Here is a 17,248-nt window from a genome sequence, read left to right as displayed (position 1 = left end):
TGGGGCATAGTGACAGGCTTCCCGGAGTCATTTGTTCTACCTCCGAGAGTCAATATGAGCTACCATCCAAGCCCTTGTCGTTCTTTGTCTGGTCATGACACGGGCCTGGGAACTCACTGACCAATTTGACCTATGGTTCCCTCCGCTGTCTGTGGTTTCACTTGCTCACTTGGAATAACTTGTCTATCGGGATGGTGCCTTTAACACATCTTTGTGCCTAGTGTCACCTTCTGATGATTTTCCCAAGACAGCAGGCAGTCTTTCCTGTCACCCCCACACCCTGCCAGTGATTCTGCCACCTGAGCTTCTCCCCTGGGAGCAAACAGCTTCTCTATGTCGCTTCCATCTCTGCTCCAGCCATGTCATCCCCCAACAGGATGCCCTGCCTCCCATCCAGCCTCCTCAGCAGGAGCCATCTAAAAGGCTCATGTCATCATTTTGTGTTATTGTTGGAAATGCTAGGTTCCTTTCTTCCCTCTCTGGAAAAGAATTCAGACTCCTGGTCCACTACCCAGCCTCTCTCAGATGTTCCCCAAGCTACAGGTTCATGCTGATCCTATCACCATGATGCTCTTCCGTTAGCTTGGACTGTCAAGCTCATGACCAGGAAGTCGGCCATCCCCGGGAATCCCTCTCTTCCTCTGAGAGTCTTGGTCACTTTCCTTATGAAGCTGATATAATTGTTTGAATCTGAAATACACCCCACAGCGTCATGTTTTAAATGCTTGGCCCCAGCTTGTGGTACAATTTTAAAGGCTCTAGAAGCTGTAGTAGGCAGGACCTATCTGGCATAAGTAGGCCGCTAGGTGTGGGCCCAGGTACTAGTCTATCTCAGGCTACTTTGTGGTCTGCGTAGTGAGAACAGTAGCCAGTCCAAGCTTTGTGCACTGCAGGGCCAAGGACCCGGCTGACTGTGGGAGCTAGCCTGGAGCAAAAAGGAGGTCAAGGTGTTGTCCTAACCCCCCAAAAGATTGAAAAGATCATCCTGAGACTAGTAGAAGCAAGTCTCCTCCCTCCCTGCCCTGGGCCTGCATGCCCTGGTGGTCAGGTTACAGATTTACACTGCCTCTCTCCTTATAAGGTCAAGCAATCAAGGAATTCCTCCTCATGCAAATGAGGAGTTCCTAGCACTTTAGCCCCAGCCAATGATGATATTCACCCCACTCCCTAAAGGATTAAATAGCCTTTGTTACCCCCAATGAAATGAGCTATTAAATGAAGCCTGTCTCTCCACAAGTCTGTTTCTCTTTGTGCTCACTTGTCCCCTGAGGTCACCATCACCCCCCTCCACCCCCCTCCATCCCCCTTTTATCCCCCTCCATCCTCCTCCATCTCTCCTCTATCCCCCCCACCCCGGGCTGTTCCTACCTCACCTTCCCTCTTCTGGCCACCATTCTGAACACGCCGTTAAGGGAGGGGGAGCAGCCGTGCCTGCTGCAATGCCTTCCCACAGGGGTGGACTGAAGTCTCTAAAACTGTGAGCCAACACATTCTCCCTCCATGTCAACTCATTCCGACCCTTCCCATGCCCCTCCCCCAAGCCTTAGACTGATAGTCTCTTTCCCTTTATCATTACATACATACATACAGACAGACAGACAGAGGTATAAGCATATGCACTAATATATACATTTAACCTGCAGAACCATTTTTGTTTTTGTTTCTGAATGTATTTGCTTTGAGGGCTGACCACTTAGTGCTGAGTAACCGATCAAGGAGCCCATGCCTGGGAAAGGCTGACTCCTCTCTCTCTCTCTCTCTCTCTCTCTCTCTCTCTCTCTCTCTCAGAAGTCATGAGTGTCTGGGGCCCCAGGAGATTTTCCTCCTGCTGAGTTAGCGCCTCTGCTGATACTGATCCTTGCAGCTCTTTCAGGAGAGACAGCCTCACAGCAGACTTCCTGCTATTCTGGCTCTTATAGTCTTTCCACCCTACACATTTTGTCTTAATAGTTCCTTCTCTCATTTCTGTGGTCGTATTACATGACAAGAAACATTGTAAGTAGGGCAGGGTTATTTGGTGTATTGTTTGAGGGCATACTGAACATCACGGCAAGGAAGGTATGACAGAAGCCGGAAGCACCTAGTCCATGGCACTGGTGGCCGGGAAGAGAGTGAACAGGAAGTGGAGTCAGGCAATAAAATCTCAAGAAGTTCCGTTAGTGACCCACTTCCTCCAGCGAGGCTTCATCTCCCAAAGGTTCCACGGCTTCTCCAATCAGAAGTAACACTGAGGTCTAAGTGTTCAAGCAAAGCTACGACAAGGTACATTTCACAATCAAAGCAATGTCTTCCGTCTGTTAAGTTGCTCCCGTCACAATGAAAGAGTAGCCAATCATTTTCTCACACTGCGTAGGCTGCCCAACCTGCTCCCCTATGGAACTGAGTGGTGTTCATCGACTAAACAACAGGGCTTGGTGTCATGCCCACTCAGGTCCCCCATCCTGCATCAGGTACCATGACTTTGTCATTGTAGTCAATTTGCATACACTGTCTCTGCTAATCAGCAGGACGCCAGCTCTGGGCTCCACTACTGTTCCCCATGGACAGATGGACAAACTGAAACTCAGGGAACTGAGCTGCCCTCCCCAAACCATCAGCTCCCAAGATGCAGGACTGGAACATGCACAGTCTGGACTCAACTCCTCCACAATGTCAACTCCTTGTCCGTTGTGGAACTATCCCCAGGCCCCCAGGCCTTCCTTTAATGCCAGCCTTTACCTTTCCGTTGCCTCCTCTTCTCCCCACATAAGTTGTGTTTGAAGAGTGAATAATTTCTTGTTCCCATTGACTTTCTAATAACTTCTCCTCTGCTCACCTCACTCAGACACTCTTGGAGAAGCTCTTGTTCTCTGCTGGGAACCAGATCCATATTTCCTTGCTCTAAGAGGTCACAGAAAGTGAGAAAGAGCCAAGGGGATGGTGACAACAGTGGACAGCCCGATAACTCAGAATCCATCCACATCCAAAAAAAGTGGATATCTGACAAGTAAATGCTTCTGCTTAATAAAAATACAGACATCATTAACACAATTAGCAGAAGTCACTCTGATGGAGATATAGTCTAGTGGTAGAGCACGTGCCTCACATACACACAAGCCTGGGTTCAATCCCTAGAAACACAAACACATACACACACACACAAGCACACAGGCACACTCATATACACATACATACATAGACGTATTAATGCACACATACATACACACAAACATACATGCACATATATACACACATGCACATAATTATGTGAATGCACACATACATGCACACACACACACTCACACATGCACACACACATACTAACACATGTACACATACATATACACTTATACCACATAAATACAATACACACATACATACATGCACATACTCACACTCACATACATGCACATATATACACTTACACATACTACATAAATACACATGTACATACAGCCATTCTGTTTGGATACTTGAAGTTCCCAAGTGTGTCTGCAGAAGGAACAAGCCAGATCCTTGCCTGTCCTGGGGACCCTCTGACACCCTCCAGGACTGCCTGCCTTAGTAGAAGCTCTGTCCCCTATAGTATGGTAACACTCTGCCTTCCCTCAACTTCAAATACATCCTGATTCTACCCACACCTGCCCATCTCTAGGGCCACAGCCTCTCATTGCCCTGCTTCCAGCCACGCTCCTCCATGACCACTTTCTCATGGTGCCCCGGACAAAGCCCAGCCCTTCCAGGCTCTCCCAGATGCCCCCCCCCCTTCATCCCAGCTCACCTCTCCTGACCCGGTGCTCTGGCCATCTGGAACTGATTCCAGATTTCACAGAGTCACCACTCTCTCACTCTGGATTTTTCCATAGCTGTGCTCATGATCTGGCACCGGCCATCATTCCCTTTGTCTGACTGATATTCATGCACCCTTCAAGTCTCAGCTCTGACCTTATTTCCTCTCAGAAATCCTCCCTGAGCCACTTGAATGGCAAACACGATTGTGTGATTGCTTTTAGATTGACCAAGGAAAATTTATGCATTTATGGCGTGCAATATGGTTGTCATGGTTTGAGTAAGAGTGGCGCCCACAAACTCACATGTTTGAAAGCTTACTCACCAGGAAGTAGTACTTGAAAGGATTAGAAGGATGAGACGTTGTGGCCTTGTTGGAGAAAGGGTGTCATTGGGGGTGCGCTTGGAGGTTTCAAAAGCTAAGATAGGGTCCAGTCTCCTCCTCTTTCTCCTCTCCCTGCCTCTCTGCGTATGGATCAGGATGTAGCTCTCAACTACTTCTCCAGCACCTACCTGCCATGCCTACCACTCCCAACCATGATAACCATGATGATAATGGGCTAACCTCTGAAACAGTAAGCAGACCCCCAATTAAATGCTTTCTTTTATAAAAATTGCTTTGGTCATGGTGTCTCTTCACTGAAGTAGAACACTGACTGCGATAATGGTATGCATTCTGAAATACATATGTATCATGAAACAGACAGAGTAGGCGAATCAGGGTAAGCATTGCCACACACGTGTGCAGTGAGGACACTACGCTCTCAATAAAATAGATGCTCATGGCAATTTTCGGGAATGTAATGCATCGTTTCCCCTTTGTCTCCGTGCTGTATAAAAGACATTTTGATTGTACTCTGTCCGAGCAAAACTTCGCATCTGTTGACTAGTCTTTCCCAAATCCTGACCTCCTTGTTTATTCAGTGCTGGGAACAAAACCCACTTATCCACTTTGGGTAAGCACTCTATTTTTGAACCTCATTGCTAGCATTCTGTAGGATCTTTGTAAGCAAATGGCCAACTCAGCTCTATCAATGCCTACCTTAGACTCTACCTTAAGACTCTATGGGAACCAAATCTGCAGCCTCATTTCCTTTGACTCCTCCTGGTGGTCAGCAGTGTGTGGCCTTGATAACCATAATAGGTTGGATCATGGAACATGGCTTAGACTGTCTCAGAAGCTGTCACTGAGTACGTGCTACAACCTGAACATCGAGTGAGGCCCTGAGGATAATGGAGCTGGGCAAAATAGAAACAGTGTGTGTCCTGAACGGACATCTCAGCATGAAGTAGAGATGGCTCCCACTGCCTTAAACCAGAGACTTGCCACATTAGAGGTCAGAAGTGCAGGCGAGGGAATGGGAAATGTGGAGGTGGGAGTCTCTTTTGTTTACCATTTGAGGACTGTGACAATACAGATCCCAGTGGTGATGGAGGAGGGGGGAGGACAGGGGTGGGGGAGTGAGGGAATGAACTCCTGGGATCTTTCTTCCAGGACCCAGGGTTCCAAAGGCCCTGCTCAAGGAGCTTGGCAGGCAGCAGCAGTGGGTGGGTGTGGATGAAGCAGGGAGGAAGAGACACAGGAGATGACGAGAGATGAATCCACGAGACAGGAGAGACCACAGGAGGACTGTAGGCTCCTGTAAGCACTCTGCCTTCGCAGAGTGAAGTGGTCAAACCTTAGACGGCCAGAAGGAAAGGGGTGGGGATCAGTTCCCACTGAAAGATCAGCCTGGCTGCCGAGTGGAGAGCTGGCTCAGGGGTTAGGGCAGCAGCAGGAACACCAGTCAGCCGGCTGCTGCAGCCAGCCAAGCAGGCGATGATGTGGACTCAGAAATCGGAAGAATAAACGGATGATTCTTTCATTAGCCATTAAAGGTGATCCTACTGTGTCAAGAGAGAGAGGAGAGCGGAGATATCATTGAGCAGGATGATGATTATGCTTACTCTTGCTGTTTTATTATTTTTGCCTCGTAACAGTTTCTCAGATGTGAAGCTGCTTAATCAAGAATGACAAATAAGCCAGTGTTCACAAGAGACACTCAAAATGGTGTGTATGTGTGGTGTATATGCATGGTGTGTGTGTGTATATGTGGTATGTGTATGGTATGTGTGGTGTGTGGTGGTGTGAGTATGTGTTGTTGTATGTATGTGTTGTGTGTTGTATGTGTGTTGTGTACGTTGTGTATTTGTGTGTGTGGTATGTGTATATAATGTGGTATGTGTATGTATATGTCTGGTATGTGGGAGTGTGGGGTGAGGTGGGGTGGGGTGAGGTGTGTGTATGTGTTGTGTGTCTGTGTGTGTGGTATGTGTGTGTATGTGTGTTATGTGGTGTGTGGTGTGGTATGTGTGGTATGTGTATATGGTACGGTGTGTGTGTGGTATGTGATGTGGCATGTGTGTGTGTGTGTGTGTGTGTGTGTGTGTGTGTATGTATGTGTATGGTGTGTGTGTACATATGCATGTGGATGTGTATATATGGAGACAAAAGGAGAACATCTAGTATCCTGCTTTCTCACGCCCTGCCTTGTTACTACGAGGAAGAATCTCTAAATCTAGAGCTAGGCTGGTGACCTTCGACCCATCCTTTTGTCCCTGCCTCACCTGGTTCCCTGCACTAGGGTTATAAACCTGGGAACAGCCATGCCACAAATTTTAGAAGAGGGCTGGGGATTTGAACTCATGCCCTATGCTCACACAGCAAGTGCCTTTACCACTGAGCCTTTCCCCAAACCCTCACAATGCTATAGATACTATCTTGGAATTGTAGCACCGCATGCATTTAACACCTTTTAAAAATGTGCTAAAATGAAAGCCGTGAAAAAGGATTTTGCTCCTTCTGCCACAGGAGCATCACCCTTAAAAGATGCTGTTTGTCCCCAGACTGGAGCTTAGCTGAAGCTGGGGAAAGAGTGGAGCCACAGTGGGTACCTGGACTTCGAACTTCTCAGACTTCCTCATCCAGAAGCAGGGCAAGGGTGCAGGGCAAGAGAAAGCCCAGAGAGGCAAGCAGGCATCAGTCCAGGCCTGGAGGGAAGGAAGGAGCCCCACTCTACCTCCCCCAGGGCCTCTTCCTCTAGCACTGTCCATTGCCAACCAAATCAGCTCTCAAGGTTCCTATCCTTTTCTGCGTTTCCAGAGATCCTCATTCAATCCAGGGGTCAAGCTTATGTGTGGTACACATTGCTTTCCCAAGCAATATCTCTCTGTGACTGTTTCTGAAAATTCTTTTATTTAAAAATATTTAGTGGCTCAATATTCACCTCCTCAAACTCCAACAAACACAACACAACAGTGAAAGGCTTTTTCAGGAAATAAGAGGGGGACGTTCTGTTCAGAGTCGGGTGTGGGGGATGGGAGAAGACAGGCATCCCATCTTGCCCACCCCAGCGGAGTTCAAGACTTTTCCCACTTTAAGCAAAGAAAGGCTGTTGCAGATGGCACCTCCTCCATGCAGCCACAACAGAATCCTATGGGAAGGAGGTTTGGCTGTTTTCTTTTTCTTTTTCTTTTCTTTTCTTTCTCTCTTTTTTCTTTCTTTCTTTAAGTGTTTCTTATGGGCTGGAAATTACAAATGAGTCTCCTTTCCTTTCACCAAATAATCAACTGGTCTCTGAATCTGAAAGCCCGGCACAATTTCGTTGGGAGTATCCAACAACGCAGGGTCGGCTCAGCCCCACGAGGGCTGTTCAGCTTTTAATTTTCTGGAGCAAGACTCGGCAAACAGTAAAACACTTTTGTGAAGCTGTGAAGGTTGAGCTTCGCTGTTTGATAAATGAGCAGACGGGCAGGCAGCCCCTCTTTCTTTATTTGTATGGATTCAATGAAGCCTGCCTAAAGAACACCACATGCTGTTCTAGCTACTGATCTAACATTCCGCAACATCCCAGCCTTCCAAATTCCCTTTAATTACTCGTGAATCCCACCCTTCTCTCTTTCAGCTAGGCCAGACAGAGCTGGGGGTTTGGGGGGACGGGGAGGGGGTGGGAAGTGGGGCCATCCAGGAGAACTGAGCTCTTGGGAACTGCTGGAGTGCTCTAGGTGGTAGTGAGTGGCTAACATATGGGGTCCAGCATGCAGAATACCTGTGCATATTTTTGTGGGTGACACTTTTAAGAAACATAAGTTATAGGTATGTGTTCCTGAAATGGCATGGCCACACAGTGGCTCTGTCACAGCAAGATGGGGAAAGAGAAAACAGAGGAACAGATACCCCCGTTAGCATCACTGAGCATCATACACTCTCTGAGACATGTTCCTCTTGATATTGCAAGTTACCCTAAAACGTTTCACATCTGAGACCTGGGATCCAGCTAGTGATCCAGTGCGGTGTGCATCAACTGTGCATGCACCCTCAGGTCTGTGGTATTGGGTAGGGCCTCACGAGCCATGGCGCATAGCACCTCAGTCCCTCTCCTCTTCAGACAGGCTTCACTCTGGGCCCTCACCCTACTACCTTCATCACCTTGGTCTGCAAACTTAGCCTCCCAGACTTTTGATAGTTTCTACAGATTCAACCTGCCCTCAAATGGCAAAAATTTGTCACCAACTATGATCTAAAAGAAATTCCAAGGTGACAGCAAATACAATCTCTCCCACACAGGAGAGAAGACAGGCTTTGGGGTCCGTGAGGAGTCGGGTATGCTGAGATGTGTTCTGAAGGAAAATTGTGGATCCTGATTTCAGGGGTCACTTGGGTTGTGCAGAAAAGAAAGGGTTGTCAAACAGAAATTGAAATCTAATACCGTGGCACATCACTATGGAAATTTTGGGCTTCCCACTGAAAATATACTTCAGAAATTATTTTATTTAAACAAGAGAAAGTGAAGATTCAGGACAGAGGTGGTTAAGGATCTGATTGGTACTAATTTATATCTAGATGTACAGTTCGTAGTCACTCTTTTTTTTTTAAACAATAAACCTAGACCCTTTTTTAGAGTTGAATTCTAGTGGTGGGTGGGAATAAAGTTTTTGAAACATACAGCCTCTATTTCTTCTTGAAGTACCAGGTAGACCAATTTTGCCACGGGGCATAACAATCCAATCTATGTATACACATGCATACATACACACACACACACACACACACACAAGTATTAAGTGTAATATATATATATGTATTTCCTGACTGTCATCTACTCACACATGAGCTTTGAAGGTCTACTTCTGTAGAAAATTCTCCAAGAGAATTCACGAAGACTACAGTGGATCAGAAGTGGAATTTCAAATCGCATGTGCTACCAGATAAAGGATGGTTTCGGTGAGAAACCACAAGCGTGGTAAGCTAACGGTGAACTGTGAGGCAAGTGAAGTGGGTGAGAAGGGCAAGAAGTCCAAGCATCTGTATGTGAACCGGGGATTGTCCTTGCGTTGATCGGATGACGTGTCACGTGTGTGTGAGACGGTGACAGTTCTGGCAGACTGATTTAGTTGGAGTGGGGTGGGTTACATAAGATGCAGGTTAAGTCAAAATATGGAATAAGTGCGCAGACGATAATGAGAAACGTGCGGGTGGTGATGGCTGACTGCGATGTGGGACATTTTTAGAACAATAGTTTTCAAAATTGCTCAGCAGGAAGAGCATCTAGAAGGGCTGGAACATTCATCTATTAGGGATGATATATTAAAAAAAAAAACATGGGGCACTTGATGTGTTGCTATAATAAAATGAAATCACAATTGTAACTACCAAGCCTTGAGCATCTACTTGCTGGCTTCTAGACTAAGCGGGATTTATACAGGCATTACCTCCACAGTCTCTCCATGCTCCACAGTCTCTCCATGCTCCACAGTCTCTCCATGGGTGCTTTTGAGGTTTCATTTTACAGACAAGGAAAGTGGGCCCAGAGCTGTTAAACTGTGTGGGCTCTTGCAGCTGGATAATGCTGGGGTTGAGATTTAGGCCCAGTCTGACCTGGAAATTTTTGTGTGGTACTATGCTAAGAAAACCAAATTCCCAAAATAAATGTGTTGATGTGCAATCACACGAACGCTTGATTCCATATTCAAAAGGCTAAGGAACACATACACTAGCACTTCAAGTAGAAAGACACACTATCAGTATGATTATTTTTAATAATTTTAAATATTTTAATGATATCTCATGTTTTAATTAATAACCAATTAATGGAAAGGTATCATGACGGAAGACTCCTCAGGATGCCTTTAGAACATTCTTATTTCCTGGACTTTCCTGGGCACGTGAGTGATCCCTCCTCCCAGGTCAACCCAGAAAGGAGGTGAGCAGAACGGAGAGATTCCGGGAGAGAGGTTCTCTTTGTGTTCCCGGGATGCAGAGCTGCTAACCACAGATCCCCAAGCACACTTGACTGTCCCCAATACTGAGCATGGCAAGCCAGAAAGAAGGAAGGAGGCAGCCATTCAAGGAGGAGCTAACCACCAGTGATCTCTAGTCCTCTAGTCCTCACTGAAAGCGTTTGGGGTAAAGTTGCGGCCCAACTTCCCTTTTCCTGGTTACTGTGACTCTGGACCATCCATCTCAGCTGCCATGCACCTGCTACCCTGTCAACTTGAGAAAATCCCTCCCTCGAGTTTTCCCAACTGGAAAATGATGGGCGTATACTATCAAATTACTAATGTCCCTCAGAAATGAAACAGTGTGTGGAGAAAATTGTTAAGATAACTGGATTCTATGCTCTTCAAGGTTTGTGCTTACAGCCAAGTGGAACAGAGAAATTGGAGTCCCCAGCAAGCCTTCCTGGAAGCAGAGTTTGTGATGCTAAACAGCCTCTTTGCACACTCAAATAGCACTGTCAAAACTCTGTAACACTTTCCCATATTTCTACCTTCTCCTGAGAGTCCCACACTTTGTGGACTGTAAATTGTGTCAGCCTTATAGTCTGGAGTGGTTCTATGAGCCACCTGTGCTTATTTTAAATGGCTCATCAGCTGAGAGTTGACAGATGGCCTCCGTCTTGATGACTCGACTTCCTGTGTTTTGCCTTTGAAGTGCAGCAAAAGGGACGCACATTTGGGAGAAGCCAGGATGATGCTCTTCCAGGCAGGAGGGAGACAACGTGGGGTGATGCTCTCTTGTGATGCTGATCAGAGAAGAGGGAGCAGCAGCTACACTCAGCCATGAGATCATGAAGGCAAATAACTAGAATTTGATGGTGTGCGATGCTGCCAGTAACTGGGGTTGAGGTCTTTGGTAGATCACATGAGCTATTAGACACCTTCTTACAGAGTAGGCTTTGTTGGGTGGTTTTTGCCCAACTATAGGCTGAATAAGTGTCCTAGGCATGTTTAAGGTAGATGAGGTTGAGTTGTGTTGGGTGGCAGGTTCAATATCCTGAACGTCTCTAACTGATGATATTTTCAGCTCTCAGTAGATGTTTCTCCATGTCTCACTGTAAGCGGAAGAACGCTGTCACACCCTTCAATGCTACAAGGTCCTGGCTCCATGTCATAACTGAGACACGAGTATCTGAAGTAGCCTTATACAGATAAAACTGCTAGTTCCCGTCCCTCTCTTTTCTAACCAATAACTTCAGGTAAAAGTGAAAACTTGTTTTTAATTCAACTACTAGATAACATTTTGTTCAAAATAATAGTTTAAGGATATACTAAATTATATACCTGCCTATGTAGGCAGGGAATTAATGATGGCAAAGCAATGTTACAAGAGCGGGCGGGGGAGAAAGGAGACTCGTTACAAGGTGCTCACTGGTGAGGTGCCATCATGGCATTTGAAGTGGCTTGATTAGTTGTAGATGTACACTGTAAATTGCCAGTAAGCATGAAAATCAGCTTTTCAGAGAAGTATAACTGATATGCCAAATAAGGAGGTAAAGTAGAGCCATATAAGATGTCCAATTACAATAAGAGGTGGGCTGGGAGATCGCTCAGTAAACTGTCTGCGACACAAGCATGAGGAACTGAGTTCGAATCCCCAGTACCCATGTCAGAACCCAATATGTCTAAGAACCATTGTAGCCCAGTGTTAGGGAAGAGACAGATGGGTCCCTGAAGCTTGCGGGGCAGCCAGTCTAGCCAAACAGTACACTCCAGGCTCTGTGACACAGTCTGTGTCACAACATAAAGCAGAGAGCAGCAGAGGGAGGCATGGTCTCCACACGTCACACCTACATGCGTACACATCAAACATAACATATAATATGCATGCACTCAAAAGTCATGTGTCTGAGTTTGGCGCCCAGCTCACAACCAACTGTAACTCCAGATCCAGAGGCTTCAATATCTTCTGGTCTCTTCAGTTACCCATACGTATATGTTGTGTGCACGTGCACGCACGCACGCACGCACGCACGCACACACACACACACACACACACACACACACACGCACGCGCACACACACAAATTAAATAAATAAAAGTAAAAGAATACAATAAAATGAGATATAAAATAGGCATCATGGCATATACCTATAATCGCAGCACTGAGAAGGACATTTGCAAGTTTTGAGGCTAACCTGGGATACATAGCAAGAGTCTTTGTCTCTAACTAAGTAAATAAATGAGTCAAACTGAAACCGTGGGAAAACAAAGTATAAAATGAGAATAAAGAAAACAGTCAACACATAGAAAAGCTAACAACTAGGGTAATACTGTTCCAACTGTGTCAGGCGTCACCGTGAGAGTCAGTGAGACAACTGCACCAATACAGAGAGAAATCACAGGGGCTGGACTGGCTGCACACACACCTGTAGTGCAAGCTCCTGGGAAGCCCAGTCAGGCAGACTGGGATTCATGACCAGCGTGACTACACAGAGAGCGTGGGGGTGCCCAGAAAGATCACACAAAACCATGTCTGAGAGTGAGCGAAGAGGAGATGTTAGCGAGAGGTGGTTGAAGTAAATAAAGGAACAGATCTGGTAGTACCTGACCTCAAGGCTTACCTGTAAACATACAGTAATTGTGGATTCCTGGTGTGGTCAGAAGAATAGACATATAGATTAATAGAAAGAACAGCAAGCACAGGCTTAGACTGCCATGAGGGTTCATCTTCATTGCCTACCTGACTGCATTAGAACCACCTGGGTGTGTCTATGAGGGTGTTTTCACGAGGTTTAACTGAGAAGGAAAGACCCACCCTGAATGTGGACCGCAGCATCCTATGGGCTGGGCTCCTGGACTGAATAAAAAGGACCAATCAAATGGAGAACCTGAATCCATGTCTCTGTTTCCTGACCAAAGAGTAGCTGCCTCCCATTCCTGTCACCATGACTTCCCTGCCCTGACAGGCTTTACCCTCAAACCTTGAGCTGTAATGAAATCACTTGTGTCAAGTATTTTGTTACATGCCCATTCACAAAGGTGTGGGCACACAGACACATGCACCCAAACACATTCAATCATGTATGTACATTTGTACAAAAGAATAATAAGAGGTAAGGAAGACCAGGAACCCAGAAAATGACTTAAGCCACCAGCAAAAGGAGGCACAAGAACAGTCCAGCTAAAAGCTTCCACCTTTCTCCACTTCCTGAATGACTCCAGGACCCAAGGTCAGGACAACATTCCCAGAAGCCAATGCTTATGGAGTTTGGCCAACGGTATGGTGAGACATTGTGGGTCTTACTGTGGCCTTCTCCTGCTAAAGTGGTTTGCAGCCAGGCCTCCCCAGGAACAGTTTCAGCATAGACATCTGACTTGCCAGCTGAAGCGGAAACAGGGTTACTATGAACATTGTTTCTTCCTTAAAAAATGAAGAAGAAATCCTGAGACATATGTGCTCTGAGTTAAAAGCTCACAGATGGATTATAAGTTTGAGTGCCTCTGCTCGAGGGTCCGTGGTTGTATCACAAGCTTTTCAGAAAATGGGTTCCCTTCTCTTGAGGAGATGGCAGAAATCTCAGACTGGGCAACTGTGTGTTCATCATGGATCCTCGGTGGGCCCCTTCTGTCCTCTGCCGCTAGGAAAGTCCCAACTCAAGTGCATCTGAAACTGATGGCAGGGCAGCTGCCCAAAGCTGTGCATTTACGTTCTTAATGATAAAGATAAGTGTGAACGTGTCTTAAGTAGTTGTTTGGAAGCAGCTGGCACACACACACTCCTCAGGGAGGAAAACTGCTTAAAGAGTCATTTGGAGACATCTGTGTGGTAGTCAAAGATGTCAGCAGAGACCAAAGACCCAAGAAGAGAAGAAATTTGACAGGAGGTGTCTAAACAATGAAATGGGAGAGAAAAATGGGCCTGGAAGGATGGCAAAGAGAAGCTAAGAAAGGTGGGTCAGAGAAGCGTTGGAACTCCTGGATAAGCTGAGGACCAATAAACCTGGTGAAGAAGGCTTGATCTAAAGCCTTGTCAGGAAGTAAATCTCCCTACTGACTTCAGTCTGCTGAGATCACAGAGGTTTTCTGTGGACTGTCATATGAAAGCAAAGGACACCGTGCTTCATCCGTGGCCCCCTGGGGGTATGTAACAAGGGCTGTCCCCTAGAACAACCGTCTGTGATGATGAGGTGCCATCCAATATGGTGGTCTCTAGCCACATGCTGCCTTGGAATGTTTGCAATGCAGACAATGCAACTGGTAGTGAGCCAAGCTCTTGCTTTTGTGAGAGTTTCAATGACGTAGACAGCTACACATGGCTCTGAACACCAGACTGCATAGCACAGAGGAAGGAGAAACAGCACAGATGGTAGGAGGAGTCCCAAGTCAGGGTGACTATTAGACCACAAACCTCTTGGGACTTGACCACATCTTAAACAAGGAGGCTCAAAGCTTAAAATAGGAATGAAACTGGGGTGCTGAGAGAAAAGAACAGACTTCAGTCAAAGTCCTCTCAAGTAAGAGTTCAAGGAAATGCCAGGATGACTGTACAGCAGAAGTTGTTGTTGTTGTTGTTGTTGTTGTTAGAGTCTTTATACAAGCAAACCAATGGTGTTAGTTTTGCTAACTTCATAATTAAGCTAATGGATGGCTGTTCACATCTGGACACAGAAATGTCAAAGATGAATTCATAGCACCAACAGTTGTCATCACACCCAAGAGGTGGTTAATAAATACATGAATTTCTGGGTGACTAAGAAAACACTATTTTCCATCACCCGCAGACACCTCAGCTGAACCTTGTTGCTTGCCACGAGGTGGCAGAGGCTCAGAGTGGCTTCCAGGTTAATTCTTCAAACTCCTCCAAGCCGCCCCTCTAGCCTCACTAACTTTTCCACTGTGGCCAGTTCAAAGGGATGTCAACCCAAGTCAGGTGTCATGGGAGTCATGGAATGCTCTCTTCCTTCACTGCTGGGTCTGAGCCCCTCATAGCAACGTGTTGGGCCCCTTCTAGGCCGTGCTACCACTACCTAACTGGAGACCTGCCATACACTGGAATGTAAGATGTCATGCATCATCGTTTTTAGCCGAGGACACCCAGACTGCCCCAGTCTCTCCAGGGCATTCATGTGACCATGCCCATTGCCTTTCTCACCCCAGGCTCACTGTCAGAACATAGAACGTGCCTGAGCATTCACATTTGCCTCTTGGGGGAGACATATTGGCTTATGCAGGTTAGTACAAAGGAAAGTCAAGCAAGCCACCTTGACTTCTTGCTTTACAATATACCTCAATTGATTGAAATTTTACAGCCAAGTATTACCAAAAACTCTGAATTTGCCTTGTTCTAGACTTTGATTTGGTATTGTTTTGTTATAATGGTGTGAGGGTGTGGCAGCAAAATATTATGGCAAAGTCACCATACTCATAGATAGACAAACAGACAGAGGTCAGCTTGTCAAAGTCAAGTTTTCTCCTTCTACCGTGTGAGTCTTGGAAATCAAACTCAGACCTTCAGGCTTGGTGGCAGGTACCACGGAGTCATTTTGCCTGCCCATAACACACAGTTTTAAAATAGTTTAGTTCTATCATTTTATGAAATTAATAAAAACAAAAACAAAGACAAAACAAAACCCTTGGTGACTGAAGGAAAGGCCATCCAGAGACTGTCCCACTTGGGGATTCATCCATATACAGTTACCAAACCCAAACACTATTGCGGATGCCAAGAAGTGCTTGCTGAAAGGAGCCTGAGATAACTGTTAATTAAAAAAATTAAAAGTGTGCGAATTATGTAAAGTTGGGGGGGGGGGCGAGGATCATAGAGAGGCTAGACTTACCTTCCCAAAGCTGGCAGCATTGACAGGCTGAGTGTCATTCTTCTCACAGAAATCCAGGTAGTGCATGTAGAGGGCACTGCGGGGGATGCAGACGCCCTCTGCAATCTCGTAGTTTTCCTCCAGCCTAGGGAAAGAAACACCGGGTGAGAAAATCACTCCTCCATTGTTGATGGGATTGCAAACTGGTACAACCACTTTGGAAATCAGTCTGGCAGTTCCTCAGAAAATTGGACATAGTACTACCTGTGGACCGAGCTATACCTCTACTGGGCATATACCCAAAAGAGTCTCCAACATATAACAAGGACACATGCTCCACTATGTTCATTGCAGCCTTATTTATAATAGCCAGAAGCTGGAAAGAACCCACCACGTCCTTCAACAGAGGAATGGATACAGAAAATGTGGTACATTTACACAATGGAATACTACTCAGCTATTAAAAATGACAAATTCATGAAATCCTTAGGCAAATGGATGGAACTAGAAAATATCATCCTTAGTGAGGTAACCCAATCATAAAAGAACACACTTGGTGTGCACTCACTGATAAGTGGATATTATCCCAAAAGTTCCAAATACCCAAGATTCAACTCACAGACCATATGAAGTTCAAGAAGAAGGAAGACCAAAGTGTGGGCGCTTTGGTCCTTCTTAGAAAAGGGAACAAAATACTCACAGGAGCAAATATGGAGACAAAGTGTAGAGCAGAGACTGAAGGAACAGCCATCCAGAGACTGTCCCACCTGGGGATTCATCCCATATACAATCACCAAGCCCTGACACTATTGTGGATGCCAAGAAGTGCTTGCTGAAAGGAGCCTGAGATAACTATTTCCTGAGAGGCCCTGCCAGAGCCTTATAAATACAGAAGTTCACAGTTAACCATAGTACTGAGCACAGGGTCGCCAATGCAGGAGTTAGAGAAAGGACTGAAGGAGCTGAAGGTTTTGCAGCCCCATAGGAAGAACAACAATGTCAACCAGCTAGACTTCCCAGAGCTCCCAGAGACTAAGCCATCAACCAAGGAGTACACATGGCTCCAGCTATATATGTAGCAGAGGATGGCCTTGTCAGGCATCAATGGGAAGAGAGGTCCTTGGTCCTATGAAGGCTCGATAGAAGGCTAGATAGATAGGTGTAGGGGAATCGAGGGCAGGGAGGAAGGAGTGGGTGGGTGGAGGAACACCCTCATAGAAGCAGGGAGAAGGAGGATGGGATAGGGGATTTCCAGGAGGGGGGGGCGGGAAACAGGAAAGAGGATAACATTTGAAATGTAAATAAAGAAAATATCCAATAAAAATTATTAAAAAGGAAGAAAGAAAGAAAGAAAGAAAGAAAGAAAGAAAGAAAGAAAGAAAGAAAGAAAGAAAGAAAGAAG

General features: G+C 46.0%; 1 protein-coding gene across 3 annotated transcripts in view; it reads right to left on the bottom strand.

Moving 5' to 3' along the window:
• The window catches only part of Rfx4 (regulatory factor X4), a 138,901-nt gene that overhangs the window by 74,033 nt on the left and 47,620 nt on the right, over positions 1 to 17,248 (bottom strand). For all 3 annotated transcript variants that reach the window (XM_021174600.1, XM_021174601.2, XM_021174603.1), the window contains exon 4: positions 15,868 to 15,991. In XM_021174600.1, coding sequence (XP_021030259.1) covers positions 15,868 to 15,991 — 124 coding nt within the window. The remainder of the gene's footprint in view (positions 1 to 15,867; positions 15,992 to 17,248) is intronic.

Source organism: Mus caroli, chromosome 10 (genome assembly GCF_900094665.2).
Source record: "Mus caroli chromosome 10, CAROLI_EIJ_v1.1, whole genome shotgun sequence".
NCBI classification, from domain to species: domain Eukaryota; kingdom Metazoa; phylum Chordata; class Mammalia; order Rodentia; family Muridae; genus Mus; species Mus caroli.
The sequence above is the reverse complement of the archived record's forward strand: the minus strand, read 5'-3'. Positions and strand labels throughout refer to the sequence as shown.